Source organism: Dicentrarchus labrax, unplaced genomic scaffold (genome assembly GCF_905237075.1).
Source record: "Dicentrarchus labrax unplaced genomic scaffold, dlabrax2021, whole genome shotgun sequence".
In the NCBI taxonomy this organism is placed as follows: domain Eukaryota; kingdom Metazoa; phylum Chordata; class Actinopteri; family Moronidae; genus Dicentrarchus; species Dicentrarchus labrax.
Window position 1 is genome coordinate 26,439,297 of NW_026136701.1, and position 27,800 is coordinate 26,467,096.

The 27,800-nt window shown below is 40.3% G+C and overlaps 1 protein-coding gene and 2 long non-coding RNA genes across 3 annotated transcripts in view; 2 read left to right on the plus strand and 1 right to left on the minus strand.

The window, feature by feature from the left end:
- Nucleotides 1-23,673, minus strand: part of LOC127368646 (immunoglobulin lambda-1 light chain-like) — a 33,431-nt gene extending 9,758 nt beyond the window's left edge. Inside the window, exons 1-7 of the mRNA XM_051409691.1 lie at nt 23,548-23,673; nt 23,132-23,455; nt 21,448-21,463; nt 19,629-19,732; nt 17,329-17,637; nt 17,138-17,212; nt 16,384-16,672 (exon numbers count right to left, since the gene is read on the minus strand). Coding sequence (XP_051265651.1) covers nt 16,524-16,672; nt 17,138-17,212; nt 17,329-17,637; nt 19,629-19,732; nt 21,448-21,463; nt 23,132-23,455; nt 23,548-23,590 — 1,020 coding nt within the window. The 5' untranslated portion in view covers nt 23,591-23,673 and the 3' untranslated portion in view covers nt 16,384-16,523. The remainder of the gene's footprint in view (nt 1-16,383; nt 16,673-17,137; nt 17,213-17,328; nt 17,638-19,628; nt 19,733-21,447; nt 21,464-23,131; nt 23,456-23,547) is intronic.
- LOC127370784 (uncharacterized) lies at nt 20,843-22,711 on the plus strand. Its single transcript, XR_007886283.1, has 3 exons — nt 20,843-20,963; nt 21,167-21,227; nt 22,614-22,711. It is a non-coding gene; the product is annotated as an uncharacterized LOC127370784 (long non-coding RNA).
- Nucleotides 23,674-26,297: 2,624 nt separating the features above from the next.
- On the plus strand, nt 26,298-26,992 carry LOC127370791 (uncharacterized). Its single transcript, XR_007886284.1, has 3 exons — nt 26,298-26,409; nt 26,505-26,752; nt 26,865-26,992. It is a non-coding gene; the product is annotated as an uncharacterized LOC127370791 (long non-coding RNA).
- The last annotated feature ends 808 nt before the right edge of the window (nt 26,993-27,800 follow it).

A 27,800-nucleotide genomic window follows, 5' to 3' on the forward strand; every position in this document is an offset into this window, starting at 1 on the left:
GCCCGGGTGAGTCTCAACATGATGCTGTATGAGATTTGTGCGTCCTGGCAGGGGGAGAACACATCAGCAAAACGCTGTTGCAACGCGGCAACGTCTGCTCTCTGGGACGGTGTGAGATGGTCATCACAAAGGAGTGAGGCTGGATTGGTGGAATTTGGTACCTCAGGCCCCAACTCATCTCTCTTTCACCGTGGTCACCAGAGAAACAGGCTCTGCCTCTCTCCATGCTTTGAGGAGATTGAGGTGGTAAATCTGTGTTGCTCCTCCCCTGTCAGGAATGCACAACCTCATAATCGACATCACCCACTCGCCGTGTGACCACAAAGGGCCCTTGCCACTTGGCGAGTAATTTAGAGCTGGAAGAAGGGAGTAATACAAGTACTTTATCTCCCGGTGCAAATTGTCTGAGCCGAGTTCCTCTGTTGTACAGGCGCTGTTGGCGCTCCTGGGCCCTGAGCAAATTCTCCCGTGACAACTGACCCAAAGTGTGGAGTTTTGCTCTCAGGTCCAGGACGTACTGAACCTCATTTTTACTTGGGCTCGGACCTTCCTCCCAGCTTTCTTTAACAAGGTCCAGAACCCCCCGTGGTGTCCTGCCAAACAGCAGTTCAAAAGGAGAAAATCCCGTTGAGGCCTGGGGCACTTCGCGCACTGCAAACAACGGAGGATCTAGCCACCTATCCCAATTACGGCCGTCATCGTGCACAAACTTACGGATCCTGGACTTCAAGGTTTTCTTCAGACGCTCGACAAGGCCGTCGGTCTGAGGGTGGTACACACTAGTCCGAATTGACCTGATGCCCAACAACCCATAAAGTTCCCGGAGTGTGCGTGACATAAACGAGGTGCCCTGGTCCGTTAGGATTTCTTTTGGGATCCCAACTCGGGAGATGACCTGGAACAGTGCCTGTGCCACGCCCTTTGCAGAGATTGTGCGCAGAGGCACTGCTTCTGGATATCGAGTTGCATAATCCACTAGGACTAGTACAAAACGATATCCACGTGCGCTCCGGTGAAATGGCCCGATGAGGTCCATGCCAATACGCTCAAATGGAACCTCCACGAGTGGTAATGGGCGCAAAGGCGCTCTCAGGATGGCCGGTTGGTTAACCAACTGACATTCAGGGCAAGACGCACACCAGCGGCGTACGTCTGCCCTAATGCCAGGCCAATAGAATCGGGCCATTATCCGGTTAAGTGTTTTCTCATACCCCATGTGCCCCGCCATTGGGTTATAATGAATGCATCTAATGTCCACCCACGATGCCTCTACCAAAGCCCCGGGTCGAACCAGGTTCTGATGAATATTAGACTGCGTGCAGCCCGAATCCACCATTGCCCAATGTATACCCCCTTGAATCCTTACCGGGACGCTGTACGTCCCTCCTGGACCGGGGAGGGTGTTGGTGGGCCGGCAACCCGGATCACCTGACCGACCTCCATGAGAGGGCACTCCCTGCGGAAATGTCCGGGCTGCCCGCACCGCCAACACTCCTGCCCTGGACGATGGCACCGCACCCGCGGTCCTGGTCGGGAGCCCCTCCACAAACTGTTCCAGCACGACCTGCTCCAGCATCTGCTTCTCTCCGACGGTTCCCCCGGCTAAAGCCACCTGGTGGCAGCATCCTTCAGTTGCTGCGCATAGACAAAAGGACGGTCGGAGGGTCCCAAGGTGGCGGACCAGAACCGGCGGCGGTGATCCTCAGGGGAAAAACCCATCCTGTCCAGGATGGCTCTTTTGATGTTTCGGAACTCCCCCCGAGAAGAAGCTGGCAGGCCGAGCGCTGCAGTCTGGGACTCCCCTGACAGCAGGGGAAGCAGGCGCACGGCCCACTCCGCCGCCGGCCAGCCACACGCCTCCGCCGTGGCCTCAAACATTTCGAGGAAGGTTTGGGGTCATCCGCCGCTGTCATCCGGTGCATGGTGATACAGGAGAAAGAGGAGGGTGGAGGAGATGGTGCCTGAGCCCCCGACCGGGCCAGCAGCCCCTCGAGCTGCTGGTTTTGCTTCCCCGCCTGGTTCTGGAGTGCCTCCAGATGCCGCCTGTTAATCGCCGTCTGCTGGCTGTGTACTGCTGTGATCTGCCCCAGCATCTCCCCAGCAGTGAGACCAGCTGTGAGGGCTGCTCCATAGGCGGCTGCGGTGTCGGCTGCGGAGTCGGCTGCTGTGGAGGCCGCTGTATAGGCGGTTGTGGATCAGACATTGCTGTGTGCTGGCCCCACGTTGGGCGCCAGTGTAGCACGTCGGGCTACAGACGGGGTCCCTTCAGCACACAAACAACCACACTCCGGCGATGAATACACCACTTTTATTCAGCGTACTGCTCACACGGCACACAAAGTCTAGCTCGGTCGCCTCTGGCTCTCAGTGGCACTCCCGGTAGCGTCTCCCTGGCCAAGCACACTACTGCAAGAATAAGGGTAGAGTCATCAGGTAATTAAGGGCAGGTGAGGTACAGCCACAATTTAGTAGCAGAATTTATGCGGGGGGCTGCATAAGGAGCCATGCGGTTCGCTACTAACGTGCCCCTGATTGGCCGAAAAAAATACCAAAAGCACGTGAATGGTCACAGGTAGCCAGTATGGAAATGACCTGTATCGCCGGACACGCCCAACAAAGTGCCAGCCTTTCCTGAAACTATACCCGATTTCAAACACAAAATGTATACTTTTAAGGCAACCAATACTGTTATCTGAAACATGGAGTCGCTTCTTCATGATCTCAACTTGCACATTCTGTAAAAAAAACAAAAATCACTAATTTTGAAAAAAACTATAGTTTCTTTGTTTATGTGAATTCCTCCCAGCCGACTTGTTGCTGGTTTTTCCGTGGCGCATCACAAATGTTTGTTAAATGTTTGTTAAATGTGAGCAAGATGAACATGAAACTTATGTAGTGGTACGAGGCACCACTGCCAGGTGGAACACGGTCTTCTGCTTCACCGCGCCCTCTCTGGCTTATTAGCCAATCATTGTTCATGTCGAGGGGATAAAAGTAGGCCGTGCCCTTCCTCCTGACCTCTCGCTTCCTGCCTCTTCGGCCCGCCTACTCCCGGGCCGTTGCGTTCGTCGCTCGCCTCAGAGCACAGGTAGGCGCACCTTAGCGTGCTGTTTGTGTATATTCGTCAGCGTTTTGTTTAACTCAAACCGTAACTCCTTAATAGATCCGATGTCTCCATCGTGGTCGAGGCGATATGTTGGGGTTGTTTACCGCCGCCGACCGGAGCATAGGTGAGTCATGGTGAGCTTCTGTTGTTAATTGCTGTTAGCCAGGTGCTGAGCTCCCTTTCCGCTCCTCTCCCTCTAACAGTCTGCTGGTCCCATGATGTGTGGTGGCTGTCTCCCCTGCTACACCGACCCTCTCCACCCCTCTCCCTCTTTGGACAGGATGCCAATTAACCGGACTGGGAACCAATTAACCAATTGGGTGGATCAGAGTTTTCTGATATTAGCCCAGCTTTAATTCATAGCTAATTAAATGATCAGTTACACTTACCTGAGATCCGGGTTACACAAGAAGAGTGGATGGCCTCCTTTGGTGGGATTTTTCCAGAAAAACATTGTTGCTAATTAACAGTCAAATGAAGGCTGAAATAAACTTTTTGATTTCCTTTCCTCTGTGAGTTGAACTGTTTCTGAATGAGAGATTGTTGAGCTAAACTCACAACCGTTATATGCTAACGGCTAGCGGCGTTAACTGAGCTGGTGTTGCATGTGAAATTGTAAACGCTGGATTTTCTGTCATTTGCTGGTTGTAAGATCAGAATCAGAATCACTTTTATTGGCCAGGTATGTGCACACATACAATGAATGTGACTCTGGTTTTACGTTGCTCTCAGTGTACAAACACAGACTGAGCATAAAGAAACAGAACAACAGGCTCAACACAATACACACAGACTAATATGTACAGTTCTACAAATATAAACAACAATAACAGCTGTACACAGTCGACAATAGCCGCTTTGAGTAAGAAGCACTCGTGTTTTCTTATACAAAATGACTTTTACTTTTCATCTGTTTCTGTTTAGTTTGTACTTTTATTGTTTTCTCTTGATTTGATTTCATCATTGTGCTTCTGTTTGTATCCTTTCTCCTCACTGTGTGGAACAACAATAAACCTGCTGAAATATCTGATCAAAATATCAATCAATAGAATATGAAATCAATCCTGACAGCAGGAAAGAAAATCAGTCCCTCAGTTCAGTATGTTTGTGACTCTGGCTGAGATGGAGGTGAAATATGTGAACCTGGGCTGTGGTTTACTGCTCTCTTCCTGTCACACACACTGTTTGACATCTGTTGGTTTTTGTTCAGGCTGCAGGGATCATTTCTCACTGTGGGGAGCAGACTTATAACAGGAGCAGTAGTAGGTGGCTGAATGACTGAGTTTAACTGTCTGGATCTTCAACTCACAGCCGTTCCCTTTATTCACAGCTGAGAAATCATCTTTCTGAGTATGATTGTACCTGTAACCTATGTTACAAGTGTTCTTGTTGAAATAAAGAATCCGTGTGAATGTTTCTGTGTCTTTCTTCTGGTACCAGACTACATAATTACTGTCACACTGGTCAGTTCCTCCACAGCTGAAGGAGACGGTTTGACCAACTCTCCTGGTCAATGTTAAATGATCCTGACTCAGCTCTGCTGCCATGGCAACCAGCGCTGTAGAGAAACAGACAGATAGATGAAGGTTAGTGTGACAGTGTTTGTTAAAGGTTGACTTTGTTGGCTCCTGATTGGCTGGAAACACTCACCTGAACACAGACAGCACAGAGCAGCAGCTGGGAGGAAAAGCATTTTGTGCAGTGGTGTTTCCTCTGGTGAACCTGGGGAGAAGTGGCGCTCTGATGCAGCTGAGGCCAAACAAGGACGAGCTGTGAGATCAGACGAGGGCCACGTGGTTTCTAACAGGTCCTCAGACCTCCCATCAGCCCCTGCGGCCGACAGATAAGGCTGCCGCTGCTGATTGACAGCTCGGCTGAAGCTGCTGTGTGCTTTTCATTTCTTATTGACACTATTTCTCTTTGTTTTATTCTCATTATTTGGAGCTTTTTTCTGGATGATTCTTTTTTCCCAGACTTCTCTGTTTCTCTGAACTGATTCAGTGAGAAGTTTCTTCGTCTTGATTTGAATCTGACAGCAGATGAAAAATCTGGGTGACGATGATGCAGAAATAGAAAAAAGCATTCCTGTTGGCACAAACACATTCAGGTTGGTGGTGAATTTAGTAACACAGACTGTTATCTGTTGTTTAACAGCTGGGATGAAAATACAAAACTACAAATCCACAAAACTCCTCAACTGTGATTTGAAGCCTTAAACGTCCCCTTACATTTCTGTCATTTCATTTCATCATTTCATTTCTAGGACACATAAAACCTTTTCCACACACAGTATCACATCTTTATTGTGGATTCTGTTGTTCAGTCTCTTCATTAAAGCTACAGGATGTTTCACTGAGTGAAATATTCAAACTTAATATATAAATTACATAGAGGAACAAAACTGTTCAGAGATGAGGGTTATTCAACATATTCCAAACTCTATCAAACATGTGTCTGTCCTGTTTTAGATCATGTGTCAGGAATATGGGGATACTAAAGATTTCAGGAAAGTGAACAGGTCCATAATCGGGCAGTTTGTGTTGTTTTGGGACTTCATAAATATGCGCCTGTGTTGGCAGTTAATGGTGATATGGGGGGGGGACCACTGTGAAGTAAGATGGAAGGCCAGCATGGTGAGTCTGTGGAACAGGCTGCTGGGTTTACCAACCAACAGGGTGGATAATGAAATATTTTACTGGGATCTGTCTGTCGGAGGCGAATGGGCAACTGACATATCTGATATATTAGAAGAGTGTGGACTTGAAGACAATTATCTCCAAAAGCAAAGGTGGATGTGGAGGAGTTTAAATATCAAGTCCGGGCTAAATGCAGACAATCATGGTCAGAAGAAATCTGGTAAAAGCCCAAACTGAGAACTTATTGTTTATTTAAGAAAGATTATAAATGTGAAACATATGTTGTGTATAATTTGTCTAAAAGTCAGAGCTGACTCTGTGCACAGTTAAGATGTGGTATATTACCACTACACATTGAAACAGGAAGATACAGAGGTGTGACCGAAGCAGAAAGAATCTGTGAATATTGTGAGTTAAATGAGGTGGAGAATAAAACTCATTTTATTTTATACTGTCCTTTATATCATGATTTACTACAAATATTGTTGAATAGAGTTCATGTCCCTGATTTACATTGATAAGTATTGAGAATGGAGCTTTAATGGAATACATTTTTGATAATGTTTTTGCATTTTCTGAATCTCTTTTTAAATCATGGGATAGGAGGAGAAGAGTAACATATGACAGATAAATTCCTCAGACTGTATATGGATTGTAGACTACTGCTTTATGAACTGGATCAAATGTACCGTGGACAGTGTTAACGTGGACTTTGTGTCTCTGTGTTGTTTGGATTTGTGTATTGTGTCTTGTTCTTAGGGGGGCTGTGTTGGTCTGTTTGTGCATTTGTTGTATTTCTATTGTGGGATATCTTTTGGAACATCATTTGTGGAAGGTTTATGTTCATGTTTGGCTGTTGTTTATGTGTTTTGCTGTACGATGGCGGAGGGTTAACATGCTGCAATGTTTGCTCTGTTGTTAGTTAATGTGTCTGAATAATCCCATGAGGGATCGGTGTTGAAAATGAGCAGAAACAAAAATAAAATCTTCATTCAGTGTTTTCTGATCTGATGAAACTATCAGCAGGACTTCATCATCTGTCTGTGTCTTTCTAACTGTTACTAATCACTGATCAATAAATCTGTTTTATGATCTTACAAACAAGACTTGGTTAGGTTCAGGGAAAGATCGTGGTTTGGGTTCAAATAATCACTTTGTTAAGGTTAGGGGACCTTTGTCGTCACGGTTACAATAATACGAACTTCATTATTACATAATGTTTGATCATTATTTTAAATAAATCATCTTTACTATGTTCATATATTATTTTCCAGTGAATCCCTCACTTTCAACCTGTAGTTATCAGCTCATACTACAGTTTATATGACAGTACTTCTATCTGTTCTGTGCTGCTGTGAAGAATAAAACCTTCACTCTGCTGCCCTCTAGTGTCTGCAACAACACACTGCTTCAAACTGTACTGCTACTGTCACTACTACTACAACTGTTTCTACTATTAGTGCCTTCTGACAGGGGTGGACTGGCCATCTGGCATACCGGGCATCGTCCCCCAATGTGGGCCGTTGACCCAATGTGGTCCGGTCCGGTCCGGTCCGCTATGTTTTTTCTTTTCTTTCTCTCTCTAAATTCCCTCCAGTTGGGCCAATTGGCTACAGAGGGCTAGCAGTGTGTTGCCAGCATCGACACATATTATTGGTCTATGTTTGTCATTGTCAATCAATCAGTGCTGTCAATCACAACACAAACCAGGGTGGGCGGGACCTCATGGCATGGGCCGGAGTGGCGGGACGGGCTGCTGCTGAGCTGAAGATGGATAACCGTAAGAAACGCCCGGGTGGCGCTGAAACACTGCGACTTAAAAAGCTGAAGTCTCTGGAGGTGGAAGCTGCTAAATGTTGGACATTGACAGACCTATTTGGTGCCGGGGTCACCACCCCAGCAGGTGCTGCTGCGCCCGGGAGACGAGCGAGTGGAGGCAGACATGGTGAGTAACGTTAGCCTGGTTTTTCCATTGAATGTGATGGGACCTCATTAACTGCATACTTGTGACAACATATTAGCCCAGAGTTGAAGGGCTGTGACTGTTGGTAGTTGTGCTTGATTTGGTTTAAATATGCCGAATTGTGATATTATGGGTTATTATTGTTCTAAGTTAGCCAACAGCTGCTTGTTGCCATAGCAACAGTAACCATTGACATGGACTGATGACTGGAAATAGAGATGCAGAATCAAGCTGTATTGTAAATACAGATGAGATACTTTGAATTTGAGCACAAAATACAAGTAAACCTAGAGGAAATAATGAGTTTAATTTGCAATATTTGCCATTGAATTTATTGTAATCTTTCAATTCATAGGGTTAGAGACTTAATAATGTCTCCATGTCCCTCTCAGGTTGAACACTTGACATGTGAGAGCCTGAGGAGTTGTTCCCCCTCCGTCCATTTTCAAGGACTTGCTCTCTCTCTGCCTCCACTTCACCACTTTTTGGCTACTGAGACGTCTCTGATTGGTTGAGTATGTCATGTGTCTTATAATGTTATATGAATTCATACTTGATTTGTGATGATGACTTAATAATGTTTCCATGTCTCTTTTAGGTTGACCACCCTATATATGAGAGCCTAAGGAGTTGTTTTCCCTCTGTCCCCTTTTGAGGACCTGCTTTGTCTCCTCCATCATTCACTGGGCCACTTTTGGGTTCCTGAGCTTATTTCATGTGGTGAGAGGAATGCAATATGTGTATGTTTAAAGGTTTATGTGAAGAAACATACTATATGTGTGATAAAATGACAATTGGTAATTCATAAATGTCTCTTTATATTCTCTGCTACCATCATCTCCTGTCAAACAGGAGAGAGAGAGAGAGAGAGAGAGAGAGAGAGAGAGAGAGGTTATTATGCAACTTGTTTTGTCTCAGATTGAAACAAAAGGTTTGATTAGGATTATTTCCTGGTTGAAGATTTTCATATTGATGATTTGAATTTCAAACATCTGCATATCTTTTAAGTTCAATGAACAGTTATGCAGGTAGGCCTTAGGGCTCTTTTGAGACTTCAGTCATCCTTCATGACAGATACATTTGTTCACTAAGTGTCACTACATCACAAAAAGGCTACATGGCTACATATACTTGTCAGTACACAGATACTGAGTACAAGTTGTGTTTGCTGTTTCTTGCAGGTCATGAATTTGGTGAGGAGTGGAGCTGGCTGGCTGCGGACGAGGAAGTAGGGCAATATATACATGTGCACATACACGTATATGAGAATGCATATCTATTCAGACCTGTAATTCATGTCTTAGACTTTTTCACACAGCTATAGATCATTATTTGTTTTTCAATTCTCTATTTATGGTTTCATAATGACTGAGTCACCGTTAAAACAAATGAGTTTCAGCTCTAATGCTGCTACTGTCTGTAATATGTTTCTATTTAGATTATTTGTCAGGAGATTTTGTTATTATTGTCCCAGTCTGCTTTTAACTAATGCTGGGCTTACACCAAAAGATTTTCACAGTCACAGACTAAAAACTGAAAGGGTAGCATGAGGGTTCTTCCCGTTAGTCTCGTCCCACCCCTAGTCATGACATAACTTCTGTTGTGATTTGACACTATAATGAATAAAGACTGATTGATTGATTGCTATAGCTGTCAATTTTAGTCCTTGAGTTCATAGTTACGTGCTTTATTTGTTAACTGCTATCAAGGAATATGACTCTCCTTTGTAGTATGCATGAGAGGAGATGCTGCGAGATTTGTGGACTTCTATGTAGTGTCTGCTGATAATGTAGTGGGCTGGTCTGGACACAAAATGCCAGGGCTGAATTTTTGTCCCAGTCCACCCCTGCCTTCTGATGTTGTTGAATTCATCTCTAGTATTTTGTTTCTATTTTAGATGTTATTGTTCAATCACACAGTCATTGAGAGTTACTGTTGCTTGATCAAACTGGTGTTTATGTAGAGCAGGGCCAATGAGCAGCATCTCAGTTTTATCAGAATTTAGGAGCAGGAAATGATGTGACATGTATTTTAACACAGCAGGCAGCAGTCCTCTAATTTAATAAAAAAGAGGTAAAATGGTGCCCCGTGTGAGGCACAGTACTGGAGGCAATTATTCCTAATTGTGCAACATTAATATTTCACCATATATTTTTGGCCAATATGCAAATTTTCGATTTCAGTCTAAAAATGTCCCAAAGTCTGTACATTCAGTACCACTAGTCTTCCACCGCAGTAGACATCCAGCTATACTTGCAAACAAGTACTTTATGGTGAAATAATTAGAGAATATTGATTTTAAGCCCTCATAGAGTTACCATAAGAGTTTGCTATTGCTGCTAGCTATTCCTAGCTAAACCTACACTGTAGTGTAGTAACAATTGGGTTCAGACATACTCAATGCAAACTAATTACATTTTCTCAGTTTGCTGTAAATTAGTAAATCATTAGTAAAGCAGTAGAGCCTGAAATAGAGCGGGTCGTCCACGAATTGGAAGGTTGTTGGTTCGATGCCTGGCTCCTCCGTTGCATGTCAAAGTGTCCTTGAGCAAGATACTGAATGAGTTAGTTTCTGTTCGATGGGCTTTGACATCACTGTGTGAATGTGTGTGAAAAGGGCCGAATGTGGCTGTAGTGGAAAAAGTGCTTTGAGTGGTCAGAAGACTAGAAAGGCGCTACACAAGTACAGTCCATTAACCTATTAGTATTTACCAGCCCTTTAGCAGCTATTTCACCTATGGACGATACACTCTAGCTCTCAGGATCACACATTGGGTTCACTCCTGAGAACAAAGCATCAGTGTTAAATGTGAAAACTGATTCACAACACAAGAGGGCGCCTTCATCCTGCTAACCAGGGATGTAGTGGAGGTTAAAGCACCTCAACTCACTCTGTCTACAGTTTTAGTTAAGAACATGTTTTCAGGCTGATAGAAACCTTTATAGTTAAAGTGCATTGTGTCATACATCATGGTAAATGGTGTCAGACCACTAACAGTATAGAGACAATCTCTGTGTGACTATAAAGTGTCCATAAGTCATAGTTTCCGACATATTTCAACCTACTGACAGTTTCTACAGGGGATCCAGTGAAGGTCAAAGGTTGAAATCTATCAGGAGTGTCTTTGTGTTGCTGGATAAGAGAAGTTCTGTGGTTTCACTAATATTTACCACCACTGCTGCAGAGGAACTACATGATTGACAGAGGGTCATTACAACAAGAACAAGCTGGGAAAATGTTAACAAAGCTGCACTGAGCAACAGAGAGAGTCAGCAGTCCACTATCTACACTGAGGCTAATGAGTAACAGGGAGCAGCTGAGCTGGCAGGTAACAAGGTCATGTGTACAGGTGAAACCTAAGAAAGCACATTTACTCAAGCACTGTACTTAAGTAGGTTTCAGGTACTCGAACTTTACTTGAGTATGACCATTTTCTACTACTACTCCACTTTTTATTCCATTACATTTATCTGACAGTGATAGTTACTGTTGACATTAAGATTTAACACATTACTGAATATTAAGGTGAGAAATAACAACAACAACATTTGCCCCCCAAACAAATAAATGTAAATGTAATTACACATTTATTTACAAATGTACAAAGTGAGAACAAAATATCTACAATACAGGAAGGTATGGCGCATTCTCTCTTAAGATCTATACAGTGGAAGAGAAACAACAACACACAAATACATCAGTACAAATACCCAACAAGATTGGGTTTCCATTTACACGCAGAGAAATATCAGTTCAGGTAAACAACAGTCATCATGAGCAGTGATAGCCTCCATGGCTAAACAGACACAGGAAGGAGCGCCACCTAAAGACACTCAAACATTTACAGAACAACTAATGAGAAGATGTCAAAGTACCGCCCACAATGTTTGATTGACAGGTGATCTCTGTGCAGTGAGGAAACACCACAACAATCAGCTCTCAGCAACAAACATGAAGACAAAAGCAGTTCATGGATTCAAACTCAGAATTTAACCCACAGTCCCTTAAATGTCCAGTGTGTAAAATGTAGTGGCCTTTTCGCAGTGTAGTTGCAGATTGCAACTCCTTCGCTTCACCCTCCCCTTCAGAATCAGAATCAGAATTAGGTTTATTGCCAAGTAAGTTTTTACACCTACGAGGAATTTGTCTTAGTGCGTTGGTGCATAAACTATACAAATATACAAATCACACAAAAATCACACAAAAGTCTAAAAATCAAAAGAAATAAAGATAAGAAAACTGTACAGCAACTATACACCTTCTGTCTGACCGTAAGCCCCCCTGACTTCTTGAATTCTGATTATAGAACATAAAAATATGTGTAACCAAATATAAAAAATAATATATTCATTTCATGATTTTTTGGGAGGAACTGACGTAGGCTGCACATTTTCCATTTGTTGTTGAAACTAAAATATTTGACCTTTTAAAACCTGAGCTTCTCTCTGGTTGAGTGTCAACTAAGGAAACGTCTTTGGAACATCATAAATCTCCACTAACCATAAATGATTGTGTATTAATGATTTAAAATGAGACTGAAAATGTTATTGGTTTCACTTGTCAATTCCTGCTGATGTTGATTCTTATTGAACTGAAAGCAACATTTCATATGTATATTGTCATGATTATAACATCATTCCTTTAGTCCTTCTGTACTGTAAAAGGTGAATGAAAGCTGGTGAAAGTGGAAAGGACAGAGACTGACTGACAAATGCTCTCCTGCTCTGAACATGAACTCTGAACTTTGTGGTGTTTCAGGAGGAAAACTGCCTCAGTTATACTCTCAGATTAGTTTCACAGTTTAGATGCATAAGTGGGTCTAAAATGACCCGGTGAGGTCGTTTTCTTGCAATATCTTTGTAATGAAAAGTTGATATCGTTTCATATTCCAGGTATTCTTCAAAAAACATGTTATTGACATAATGCCATTTCAATTTTTAACTTATCTTTTATACATTTTTCGAAATTGTAGTTTTTGTATTACTACCCCAAGCTTCCATAAGTGGGTCAAAAATGACCCGCATTCATTTCTTATGGGACTTCATGGGAATCTTTGATTCTTATAAACTGTGACTGTCAGGAATATGTATTCTGTGGACCACACAGACTATATCATAAGTGTCACCCCTTAAGAAGATTATTTTACACAGCAAGATCTGATACATGTAAGTATTGTCTTCATTTTTTACCTCAGAAATGTGTGTGCGTGTCATTCATGACTACTGTGTGAAAGAGTATCATCTATCTCTATCAGCAAATTAGCCTACTTTAAAGTTAGCTCACACTAGATAGCTAAGTAAGCTAGCTAACATTACTGTATGTTACGTGTGTGTGTGTGTGTGCATTTATTTATATAGCTACTTATTGATCAATAGGTTTGCTTGTCATTCAAAACCTTCTCTTCCTTTTTATGTTTTCTCATCCAAGGTGTCATGGCTGCTAGGTATACAGTTGAAATGGTCCTACAGATGCTGGATGGGATTTGACTAGAATCTGAAATACACACACACACACACACACACACACACACACACACCGCACAGGCATGCACACACACACACAAAATGGATATTGACATCGTTCTATTGCTGTTGTGTAATTTTGTGTTTCAAATTCTTTTCAAAGTTTTCAATTTTTTTTCAAAATGTTAAAAATGTTAAAAAAGTGAAAAATAAAAATATTTCATACGTGTAATCATTCTTGTGTGGACCAAAATATAATACAAAGTATAATACAAATGATTATTCTTAACTAAAATGACAAAAATGGCATAAAAACCCATTGATTCTAATACGGGTCATTTTTGACCCACTTATGGAAGAGTGTAGGGTCCAGTCACTCGTGCATCTAAGGGTTGGAGCACTCTTATAAGAAACACACTGTGTTCTTTCAGATCTTTTAAGTAAGACTTCATCAATTCAAGAGTCAGACCGACACGCCACATTGATTTTCCAGTGGTCTAGGAGTATACATTGATCTATGGTGTAAAAAGCTGCATGAGAAGCTTCAGTGAACTTTAATAAACTGTCTGTATTTGGGGAGTTCATGGTTTAGATTCCCTTTGTTAAAGTCACGGAGGATAACAACTAAAGATTCCAGGTTCATCTACTCCACACTCAGTATCTGGTCAGTTGGCCTGAGGTGGAATGTAACCACCGACCAGTATGAAGGAGGTGAACTCACGGGGGGAGTAGAAAGGTTTACAGCTGATGAAAAAAGACTCCAGATCAGGAGAACAGTGCTGTACAGTCACTGTCACATCATTACACCAGCCACTGTCAGTGTACAAACAGATACCTCCACCTTTCGTTCTGCCTGAGAGTTCTGTGTCGTGATCCGCTCTGAAAAGTTGGAAACCTGCCAGCTGCAGCACAGAGTCCGGTATCGATCCACACAGCCACGTTTCTGTGAAACACTAAACTGAAGATGAAGAAAAGTCTCTGTTTTTATCTCCAGATTGAGGAACAGACAAAAGGCTCAGTCTCTGAGAACCTCAGGTTTCTATCAGAGCTAGCAGAAGTAGTGGTAATATTTGTTGTAGCAGTAGCTGTATCTGTGATTGTAGAATTTACTGTATTGGATTAGTTGCAGTAGAAATAGTATTTGAATTATTTTTAGAAGTATTAACAACAACAATGACAGTAATACTAGTTGTTTACTGTTGTGTGTTTTTATCCACTAGATTTGTTTTTTGTTTTGTTTTTGTTCCAGTAAAATAAGAGGTAAGAATATCATCATGTTGTCATGGCGACCATCATGAGCATCATCTGGATACCCTTGCACTTCCTCTGACTAACCACAGGGTGGTGGTGTTTCTCTCTGATGTTTAATGTCAGCACCAGCAGCAAACACAGAAATCCACCATATGATAAACTTTAGTTTCCAATCTGTCACACAGCCATGGTGGAAGAGCTTATTTATTGGTGTGACACCTATCTAACACCGTACAGAGACATGTAATGTCACACAGGTCTCGTCTGGTGAGACAGTTGCAATATGTTGAAAATGATCAAACTGTTCAGGGTTATAACATACATGATAGAAAAACCATCTCTTAATATGATATTAAATATATCATAAATGTACCTTTATTATTATTTTATGTTATTTATTGCTGACTCATAAGATTGTTTAAAATCCAGATCATGAAGAAATAAGACTTGTCAACAGAGGTCAAGGAGCCAGAAATCCCCTCCCCTAATGAGTAAAATAAACAATAAAAACAAAAAATGAGACATCATGAATTAATCATCAAGAGAGAAACATGTCTTGAAATAATATCTGTTAATTCAATTTGAAGAAACGATGATGGTAGAGAAAAACACAAATATCTGATGAATAAAATGTCATATACTGACACAATGTTCAGTTTTCTGATAAGAAGGACAGAGGCCTCGTTAGAGTTTGAGAGAGTTAACAATCTTAAAAAAAGTTTTTTTCAGCAAAAAGTTCATTAGTAGTTTTCTGATCATCCCTGTTTGAGTTTTTTCCAATTTAATTTCTTATCAGTTGAGAAACTTGAGATATGTTTTTTCCCTCTACTGACACTCTAGCATAATCTCCGTCATACCTCCTGCCCCTTCCCACAATCATTATGAAATCTCACTTTTTAATATTTAATGTGCAATGTGAAACCATCTTGAAACTGTCACCAATTCCTCATTTAATTTCACTTACTAGAGTGTGTAAGTTAAGATTGAAGAGAACAAAAAAGGAAAACAAAACTTATAACTAAAAAATCATTCCTATACATTTTTAGAAAACAATATTTAAGCAGAGAGTTTGAGGAGTTCATGAGTGTGTACAGCAGCAGATATGAATCTGTTCTCAGTGGTTATTAGGACTCATAAAAAACTGTTGACAGCGAATCAACACTTCCTTTCCTGCAGCAGACGGGCTGTGTGGGTTTCCTCTCTGCAGCCTCCTCACCGTTAGCTGCACTTTTTCACATTAATAACACAATGACAGTTACAACCATCGACTCTGGTTAAAGAATCATTCCAGGAACTTCAGTTTGATTTCAGCTCTCAGTACTCACTGTGAAAGTTGTCTTTAATTCAAACTGTTTTATTGATTCTGTAAAGGTGACAGTTTAATGACAGTTTCTCCAGCCTGACTCCAACTTGTAACATAATACAACATATTAGGACATGTGGGAAAGGATCCTAGCCTGCATACATTAACATCATCAATACAAAGACAATTTCTAATTTATTTGTTCATTCTTAACATGTTACAAATTAGAATAGAAACTGATCAAGCTGCTGTATCATCATTTTATAGCAGTTGTAGCTTCAAAGCAGCAGCTCTGCTGTTTGTCAGCAGTGTCGTCAGCGTAGAGTTTTACATCCACACTGACACAGTTATAAAAGGGGCTCAGCACTAAAGCCAGTGACACTGATTGTGTTTCTATTTTTTGCTATGAAGTCAAATTGAAATTCACAAATACAATACAAAAACAGAAAATAAGAACATAGAAAATATAAACAGTAAATATCTAGCAGACAGATAATAATTCAGCTTTTCTATGATTATACGAGTCACAATTAAAAGTGGAAATAAACTAGAGCTAAACTAAACTAAACTAACACTACAGTAGCAAAGAATTTACACTAACAACCTCAAATATATATGTGTATGTGTATGTATTTATATTTTCTGGAGCACTTTATTGAACCTGTTTTTTAAAAGATAGGTTTCCCAATGAACCACAAACATAAAAAATAAATCTAAATTGGTATTTCTGTCTGCTGATCAAAGTGATAAATGAGATGAATTGATGAGATTTGATGGAGAGAAAAGGAGAGCAGAAAACAGTCAGTCAGCATGTGTGCAGTTGGTGGACGGTCCCTTGTTTCTGAGGATCATCAGCAGAGAGAGTCCACAGCAGTACACCAGACTCTTCACTATCAGCACTGTGTACATCAGACAGAGCAGCTTCACCTGGCACTGAGACTGGAAGGACACTGACAGACAGACAGACAGACAGACAGACAGACAGACAGACAGACAGACAGGTCAGTCTTCTCTCCACACTGTTTCAGTCTGTTCAACTGTGTAAATTTCATCAGTATAACTTGGACTTTTCCAGATGGGACAACCAGCTTTACATGAAGACAGGGGTCAGCTACAGTTTGAATGAAAGCTCAAAGGCTCTTATTAAATACAACAAGTCAGGGCCCCACCAAACTTTTAAAGTTCCTAAATAAGATTTGATTTTCTGTTTGATCCAAAACAAAAACTTGGAGCTAAAAGATACTAAAAGCTCCGTAGAGCTGCAGAGTTGGTGATGAATATCTGTGAGTTCACAACTACCAAAGACACTTCACTTTACACAGAGTCATTAGATTAATTCTTAATATAGAAATATTCATAGAGGAGCTTTAAGATATAGTCCCCAATGTTTTGGCAGAGGCAGCAGGTGATCTTACAGTCAGCTTGCTGCAGAGCTGGCAGGTCTGCTGGCTCTCTCTCTGGAGGACAGGAGGCTGCTGGAGCTGGAACCTCTGAAACAGAAAAGGAGTCAAAAAGAAATGTCAGTCCTCTGCTCCTCTGCTCTCTTTGACAGTGTCTCCACATGAAGCTGAATCACTGCTGAACACAGTGACCAAGCCTTCATTACCTTGTTCTGTTTGGGCCTCCACTGTGAACCCCTCGTGATGGACGGAGCAGCGGTATTTATATGTGCTGTTCTCTCGCTGAGGGATCAGCAAGATGGAGGTGGTGCGTCCCGACTCTCTGAGCTCCAGCTGCTCTCCCTCAGCAGAGGTCACGTCTTCCTCAGTACCATTGTCCTTTTGTCTTTTCCAGGAGAACCGGACCAGAGGAGGAAACATGTCTGAGGCCACACACAGCAGGGAGCTCTTCCCCTCCAGGTGGGCTCTGGATGCTGCTGGGTACACGCTCACCACGGGCTTCACTATCTGCTCATCTGAAGTTTGACAGCAGCAACAAGCAGCACAGACACACATTCACACAGTCAACAGCAGCTTACAGCACTGCACTGCATTCAGTCTGATCCTGGAAACTACATGGACTCTGATCACTAAACTACTCATCAATACAGCACAAAGTTCAATTCTTCAATCTGCCTTCAAGAAAAGAAAAAGTATTTTATATATTATGGTTAATGTTATTTTTTATAGCAAAGGACAAATTGATCTTAACATCAACACAACAGCCGATGGATGATTACAATATATTAGATATATTATATATTTACCAATATTCTTCACTCTAACTGCCAGATATCTACGGATATGAGACTTTATTGATCCTTCATGGGAGAATAATTAATATGACGTCATAAAATAAAATAAAATAAATCTGGAAATGTTGAAATCTTTAAATGTAAACTCAAAGTGAACTCTGTAGCTGGTTTTTAACTAGGAATGTTTTTTATTTATTATTTACCTCATTTTATTCTGTTATTTTATCAGATTTCCTTGTAAATTTCATTGTTAATGTATTTGATCAGTTTCTTTATTTTCTTTTAATCAATCTTATTGATTTCATTTGTCTTTATTTTTGCTTTCTTAATCTATTTGATCTAGTTTTTAGTATAGCTTTAAACACTATTTTTATATCTGTAAGATCTAATTAACTGTATTTTATTTTATTTATCTTTGTATTTTTTTGTAAAATCTGATTGAATACTTTTTGAAATTATAATATGTTCAGTATCTGATACATATTTACTGCTAAAAACTATAAAATGTGTTCACTTTTACAAATTGGAAATTATGTTAAGCATCATATAAAGTATTAAGATAGAAATGTGTGTGTATGCTATTATATATCATCATTATAGAAATATATTAATGAATGTGCATCATCCACTAAAAGACAATACAATTGTCATTATTTACATTTTACCATTAAAATTTTATTTTTTCCTACACAACATATTTTAAGTTAAATGCTTTTCAAACACATTTACTGATATACATTCAATAATATTTAATATATTATATTGTTTTATAAAACAAGAGATGGTTCTGAATTACTGAGATGATCAAATACTGTATATCTGTAACATTGCCAATATTGCACAATGATCACTGACATCATTAAAATATATGTTGAGGTGTATTTGTTATAATTAAATCCAGCAAGGTCGACTTATTTTGTGCTTTAGGATTTGGCCTTGTTGGTGCATTAATGAGTTGCACAAGGTTTAAGGAGTCACAGAGTTCTTTAAAACAATCTGCCAGCAGATACTAAAACATCTGTTTACTTTTACACATTTGAAATTATATTAAATTATATTAAATAAAATTATTATATTAAACATATACTATTTATATTAAAAGTCTATCAAGATACAAATACATATTTATACATTATATATCAGTCATCTATATTCATCATATATAGAAATAGAAATATATAAAGTGGTACGCATACATTCTCTTTATATCCAGTATCTGTTGTCCTTCAGCTATGAGTATATTTTCCTTTTAAAGACATTTGTACCATCATATAAAATACAATTAGCAAAATCTTACCAATAAAAAAACACACTTTTTCTTATACAACACATTTAAAGACACATACTGACACATATTTAATAATATTTAATATCATATATTATCTAGTTTCATTAAAACAGGAGATGGTTCTGAATTACTGAGATGATCAAATACTGTATATCTGTAACATTGCCAATATCATACTTTTTCTATATAAATCAGTTTGATCTCATGCAGAAATAAAGAATAACTTCAGTTGTGCAGTGAGATTTAAACATCTTTTCAGGAATTATGAACCTTTTTTATGTAACAATAGCTGCATGGCTGCAAGAATTCTCTACTAATTATGAAAAAACTAACATGTAAAGCCTGAAGCAGCAGAAACTCATTAAAAACACATTTTCAACTTGTTCAATAAAACAACTGAAGGAAAATGAAGGTTTATTCTTACCTGTTACATACAGTTTAGTTCCAGAGCCAAAGATGTCGTAGTAGTCTCCACTGTCAGCACAGTGAGAGAGACTAATACAAAAACCTGTCTGCTGTTGAATGTCTCTTTAGACACACTAGCAGTGTTGCTCTATGGATGGTAATGTCTGTCCGTCCACTACTTTAGTCCAGATGGATTGGACCTGGACCAAAGGATGGATGGATGGACAAATAAAATCTTGTACAGACATTCTTGGTCCTGGCTCCTGGAAGTTGCTCCATGTCCTCCCTGATTCATATTCTTCATATACGTTTACAGTCTACCTATACTATTCATTCTATTGTACATATTGTTGTTTTGGTCTATTCTGTACATACAACATTTATTGTATCTCATCCTGGAAGAGGGATCCCTCCTCTGTTGCTCTTCAAGGTACAAAGTAAGTTATTCTGTCAGTATACAACCAAGGTTGCACAATGAAAAGAAAGTAGCAGGTGGGCTGGTCCTGCCGTTCTGGCTGGGTGGATCGTCTCTTTAATCCAAACCCCACACTTCCTTTGCTGATGACTGCAGTCTATTTCTGTCAGAGGTAATACGTGTTTGAGCAATAAAGCTGAAAACAGATTGAACCTAAACAGAGAAGTTTGAAGGAGCTAGCCTACCGACCGCAGCATCTGAATGTGCAGCCGTTCCCAAAGCAGTAGAAATAATCAGGAGTTTTCCACCTTGATTTTTCACCTGTTAAAGGGTTTTTGTGGAGTTTCTCTTTATCTGAATGGAGGCTGTGAGGATAGAGGGTGTTGTATGCTGTACAGATTGTAAAGCCCCTTGAGGCCAGTTTGTGATTTGTGATATTGGTTCATTGGGTGAAGGGATGAGTCTTAAAGTGGAGATGAAACAGTCAAATATACATACATTATAATATATAAATGATAATAATAATCTAAGTCTCTTGCTCATTAGGAACAAGAATTGTACATTATGTGGATAAGAGGAGCTTCACTGAGTGAGCCTCTGAGAGAAACTCCGGTGAACAGTGTAAACTGACTTTAAAAGATCGCTAGCTCAGGTATTACTTGTAATATGTAACGAGAGTGCACGATTTTGCCTGTTTCCACACGCACTCACGCCACACATCCAATTTACCACGCAAAAAATGTTTTTGAAAGTGGTAAATTCCGATCTTGGGCCGAGACTCGTTTGTTCCTTTTTAAACTCCCCGACGGTAGAGGCGCTGCACCCATATATGCTACAGTCTATGGCACCCCGAAATTAACGACAGAAGAAGAGATGCTGCGAAAGACAGCAGGAGAAACTACCTCGAGAAGATGAGATGAGAATCTGAGCTGAGACTAGGTATGTAACAATGAAATGTCGTGCAATTGAGTACTCACTCTCTTAAACTTTAAATCTTAATAATAAATTATTTGTGTGTGTGAAAGCTGTCATAACAAGCAGCAGGAGAGCACCTTGTTAACCTCGTGGTATACTGCATGCTCACAATATCAGCTCATTGCATTGTTTATTTACTCACATGGCATTTATCTTTTTATTAACAGGCCAAAGAAAAGGACTGACACTGTGGACTTTTTCTGTAAGACCAAACAGCACTTCGAATAGGTAAGATGTATTCCAAAGAAACATAAATACAGGAAATGTGTGCAATAGAAGTAGACATGTTTTTGTAACTGAGAGTAGAGTTATTAAACCAACATGACAATTTGAATTCTTTTAAGGTTTCAAAGATGTCCCATAAGAGACCTTTGCCAGGACAAAAGCGAAACCTTTTATTTTATTTAAAGAACCAGCCAAGTAAGAAAAGACAGACAAACACACTGACAGAACAGCCAGAACGACTGATAGAAACGACAGGACAACAGACAGAGGAGCAACACACAGGACAGAGAGAGCAACAGACAGGACAGACTGACAGACGCGTAGAGGAGCAACAGACAGGACAGACAGACGCACATGTAGAGGAGCAACAGACAGGACAGATAGAACGACCAACAGGGCAGATGGAAGAAGACACAGAGGGACAGACAGAAGAGACCCCCCCAATCCAACAGCAGGGCCAGAAGAGTCGTGCTCTGGCTGGAGCAGCAACATATAGATGCATTTTCAAAAATAAGTGGACCTCTTCATGGCCATTTATTACCAGAGGGAGCCTCAACACACACTACTGGTGTGCAGTATGCCGTATTGAAAACTCATGTTGCCACCAGGGTGTGACAGATGTAGTCCATTTAAACTGACCGCCATGCTGGGAAGGCAGTGTAGCGTCATCAGTGAGACTTCGTCATCACTGTAACGTTACCTCCTCCTCCATCTAGGCCGTCACCTTGATACACACCTCCCCTCGCGTGGGTGTGTCTCGCCTACCTCTCCTGACCCCCCCCTCTCTCCCTCACACACACACACGCACACACACACACACACACACACACACACACACACATATATATACACACACACACACACACACACACACACACACACACACACACACACACATATACACACACACTATATCCAGGCATTCTTATTCGCCAATCTTTGATTTCTTTAGTAGTGGTAATACCGATTATAATTATATGATAACAGTTAAATTGATGATTCATTGTTAAATAAACTGCATTATATTTTCAATAGTCGGTTTCTGTGGTCATTGTGTGGAGTGTTATTGTACAATTTGCTGGTTGGCGGGTTCAGTGCTTGTGTCCACGCCTTCATATGTATGGTTTCCCCTTTGATTTAAATATTTAGATATTAAAGTTAAAGTAACCTACATGTAATTTTCAGACTGTAAATTGCAGATTTGATTGATTAGTCCCTGGTAACAGGGTGGTGCCCCGAGGAACATTCTGTAATTAATAATCAAAATATTAATTACGTAATTACCCAAATAATTAATTTTAATTATTACATTTTTGGAAATAGTGCAGGATGAAGCTTTAGCTTTCTGTTGAGCAAATATTTCATTTGATCATTTCTTTTTGAACACAGAGTCCCAGGGGGTGTAGAGAGATTCCTGCAGGCGCAACCCGGTCTCACTCCCAAGTGGTCAAATCCTGCAGCTCGGTCAGTGGCCCTCCGCTTCAAAATGTGACGCTGTAGGTATCCAGCAGCAGAACAAAGAGGAGGATCTGAATCTTTATCTCAAACATCTTCTTTGGAATTTGTTCTTCTATTATACAAAATATCTGTTTCTGTTTAGTTTGTACTTTTATTGTTTTCTCTTGATTTGATTTCATCATTGTGCTTCTGTTTGTATCCTTTCTCCTCACTGTGTGGAACAACAATAAACCTGCTGAAATATCTGATCAAAATATCAATCAATAGAATATGAAATCAATCCTGACAGCAGGAAAGAAAATCAGTCCCTCAGTTCAGTATGTTTGTGACTCTGGCTGAGATGGAGGTGAAATATGTGAACCTGGGCTGTGGTTTACTGCTCTCTTCCTGTCACACACACTGTTTGACATCTGTTGGTTTTTGTTCAGGCTGCAGGGATCATTTCTCACTGTGGGGAGCATACTTCCAACAGGCGCAGTAGTAGGTGGCTGAATGACTGAGTTTAACTGTCTGGATCTGCAACTCATAGACGTTCCCTTTATTCACAGCTGAGAAATCATCTTCCTGAGGATGATTGTAACTTTTATCTATGTCACCATCACTATCAATATACAGAATCCGTGTGAATGTTTCTGTGTCTTTCTTCTGGTACCAGAATACATAATCTAAGTCACACTGTTGAGTTCCTCCACAGCTGAAGGAGACGGTTTGACCAACTCTCCTGGTCAATGTTAAATGATCCTGACTCAGCTCTGCTGCCATGGCAACCAGCGCTGTAGAGAAACAGACAGATAGATGAAGGTTAGTGTGACAGTGTTTGTTAAAGGTTGACTTTGTTGGCTCCTGATTGGCTGGAAACACTCACCTGAACACAGACAGCACAGAGCAGCAGCTGGGAGGAAAAGCATTTTGTGCAGTGGTGTTTCCTCTGGTGAACCTGGGGAGAAGTGGCGCTCTGATGCAGCTGAGGCCAAACAAGGACGAGCTGTGAGATCAGACGAGGGCCACGTGGTTTCTAACAGGTCCTCAGACCTCCCATCAGCCCCTGCGGCCGACAGATAAGGCTGCCGCTGCTGATTGACAGCTCGGCTGAAGCTGCTGTGTGCTTTTCATTTCTTATTGACACTATTTCTCTTTGTTTTATTCTCATTATTTGGAGCTTTTTTCTGGATGATTCTTTTTTCCCAGACTTCTCTGTTTCTCTGAACTGATTCAGTGAGAAGTTTCTTCGTCTTGATTTGAATCTGACAGCAGATGAAAAATCTGGGTGACGATGATGCAGAAATAGAAAAAAGCATTCCTGTTGGCACAAACACATTCAGGTTGGTGGTGAATTTAGTAACACAGACTGTTATCTGTTGTTTAACAGCTGGGATGAAAATACAAAACTACAAATCCACAAAACTCCTCAACTGTGATTTGAAGCCTTAAACGTCCCCTTACATTTCTGTCATTTCATTTCATCATTTCATTTCTAGGACACATAAAACCTTTTCCACACACAGTATCACATCTTTATTGTGGATTCTGTTTGTAGTGCCCCTAATGCTAACCCAAAGGAAGTAGTAGTAGGGCAACTAACATCTAGCTAGGTCCGAGGTGTGGTGCCTTTAATAGCTCAGGACGAGTTAGTATGGGGATCGAACAGTTGACAGTATTTATTGCCTCACCCAACAATATCAACAGCAATTTAGATGGAATGAAAATAAAATCTAAAGTAAAATAGAGCTCTCTCAGTTGTATAGTAAAATAAAAGAAATAGTCCTTTAAGGAGTCTGATATTGAGTTCAGAGTTCAGGGTTCAGTTCCTGATCCTTGTACGTGTGTGCACTGAGTCTGCTACTACCCGGGTAGAGTTAATAGTGTGTACGCAGTCTTATCTGTTCCTGAATGGGTAAAGTTGTCTGTGTCTGGTTGTGCGGCGGTCCTCACTGCGTCCCCGACCCTCCACAGTCACTCTGGGCTCGCCATCATTGGATCCTCTAGATTCTTTCTGGTAGCTCAATAAACCAACCTGCACAAGTAGTGCGAGTATTAAGTTACTCTGTTCTGTTCTTATTTCTAACATGAGACCTCATTAACTTATTTTCTTAGTGCATCAATAACCAGTGACTAGAACATACTTTGTTGACAATGGAATGAATTAGCACATGTAATAGCAACTGGTACTTTAAGCACCAACAAATCTTAATCATGAATTTCTATAAACCTCAACAATTGGCTCATGCGCGTAAAGCTGCATGCTGCCTGTTACTCCAGCCTTTGAGTCTGCTTTTTTTAACTTCTTAACTTTTATTCTCTTTTTGTTCATTCTTATTTTTTCACTGTAACTCTATGAAGTCCTGCCCTCTCTAACGAGGTTGTTTGAGAGAGTTTTTGTGTTTTAATAACGCTTCCACCGGGACACGCTGCCGTTGTTTACTCCAGAGAACAGCTGAACGCACTTATGCCTGCGACCACTTTACACTTGCCATTTTTGCATATTTGAAAGTGGGACTTTAAATTATTAAATTATATATATATATATATATATATATGTATATATGTCTATTACATATGGAGTATATGTAACAAAAGTAATTTCCCCCTGGGATTATTAAAGGATGTCTGATTCTGATTCTGAATTGGTATTTTAACATCTACAAATTAATTATTTACCATCACTTTCTATATGTGACATTGTTTTTAACTGTTTCCAGACATCATTTTAATATTTTAGACTTTAAATATGAAATTTAATTGGATCACTACTAATGTATTTATCATGTACATTTTAATAAACAAAAGCAGCTCAAACACAGTGTAGTTGGGTTACAACTTATTAAAATGTATAACCAATTTAAAGCTGAATGATTTTAATATGAACACAATAAGTGCAATGTACCTTTAATATTTTTACTTACTTTTATTTTTACTTCACTTTATTTGCTAGTGATTAGCATTAAAACTTTTTTAAGAACAGTGATACAATATTCATTAAGACTAACATTTAGCCTTAGGTTAACCATTACCCAATTTTATAATTATTTTAAATTATGTTATAGAATTCATCTTTACTATGTTCATATATTATTTTCCAGTGAATCCCTCACTTTCAACCTGTAGTTATCAGCTCATACTACAGTTTATATGACAGTACTTCTATCTGTTCTGTGCTGCTGTGAAGAATAAAACCTTCACTCTGCTGCCCTCTAGTGTCTGCAACAACACACTGCTTCAAACTGTACTGCTACTGTCACTACTACTACAACTGTTTCTACTATTAGTGCCTTCTGATGTTGTTGAATTCATCTCTAGTATTTTGTTTCTATTTTAGATTTTATTGTTCAATCACACAGTCATTGAGAGTTACTGTTGCTTGATCAAACTGGTGTTTATGTAGAGCAGGGCCAATGAGCAGCATCTCAGTTTTATCAGAATTTAGGAGCAGGAAATGATGTGACATGTATTTTAACACAGCAGGCAGCAGTCCTGTAATTTATTAATTAAATAATATATCTTTTATTATGACACCACTATTTCCCTTAAAATAAGCAGCCATTGAGCGTCTGGTTATTCATTTTATTTTCCTCCCCTCAGTCTCAAGACTGCAAGAGTCTTTACATAGAGTCGATGCAGAGGGAGTCTACATGAGACGTCTAAGGCTGCGTGTATTAAGACAACGGCAGTATTCTGTTCCTGGCCCAAACTCTTTGTGGCATATAGATGGCCACCATAAGCTCATCAGGTCAGTGATATTAGCAGTTAAACAATGCATCTTTCTAGATGTTTCATTAAAAGTGTTTTACAATAAAGTTGTTATTTTTCATGTGTTCACAACAGGTGGAGATTTGTTCTCCATGGTGGGGTGGATGGATTCAGTCGTTTGGTGGTCTACCTGACTGTGGCTGGCAATAATAGAGCTCATACAGTCTTACAGAGCTTTATCGCTGCTGTTGAGCAGTATGGGCGGCCATCAAGGGTACGGTCTGATAAAGGGGGGAGAATGCAGATGTAGCAGAATTCATGATCAGAAGCAGAGGTACCGACAGGAATTCACACATCACAGGCAGAAGTGTCCACAATCAGCGGTAAATAAATATGTTTGGTAACTAGGCTCACACAACCAACGTACCAGTTGAATGCACGTCTTTAGCATATGTCACATAAATTAACAATTTGTCAATTTTATCCTAAACACAGAATAGAGAGGATGTGGAGAGATGTTTATGAACATACCTTGGACCTCTTCTATCAGATCTTCACTTCATTGGAAGATCAGGGAACACTGAATCCAGACAATGAAGTCCATCTTTTCACACTGCACCGGATCTTCCTTCCATTGATTCAGCAAAGCCTCGACTCTTTCCAAGAAAGAAATATGTAGAATAAAACAATAGTCAACTACTGCACAGTGTGTTAATGTTTTCAAAGACACTGAACTTGTGTCAATTGATCTGAACAAGTCCAAATCCAGTCTGTGCACTATTTATGGCAGAGACAAGTGCTTTCTCAAAGTCCATGTAGGTTTTGAAATGAGCTGGCAGCTTTAGTGTTTCGAAGCATGTGGAGGACGTAGGAAGGGTTCCCCCAGAAATCTCCACTCTCAGTTCAGGAGGAAGAATCTCCCAGCCAACCCAGAATGTCAGCTGCTGGGCCAGGGTACCTGATGAAGCTAAAAGTCATAAAATGGATTCAAGACATTTAGTTCAACTTTAATTGATCATATCGATCCATGTGACATAGAAGCATTTGTAAAGACAGCAATACATAAACCAAATAAGGTGTTTATACCTGTTTCAATGAACATCCTTAGAAAGCCAGTGGAGTCTAAGTCAAAGTCTTCATCATCACTGTCCTCAACTGGACATGTGATTTTTTTCTAGGAGCATCTTACTTGAGTAGTATAAACTGTACTGATACATTTATATGACAAACTTTATATTACTTACCAACAAGAGTACAATGAAGTGGACATGCCCATTCTTGCTGCTGTTTATAGAATAAGAGAAGTTCCCGTTCCCTGTCCTCTTCAGAGTCCCTTACATCCATCTTCATTCTAAGTGGTTTCCCAGATGCATGTTCCCTTAGCAGATTCTCTTTGAAAACTTTGGCAGCTTGAGTCGGTTCTTTAATAAG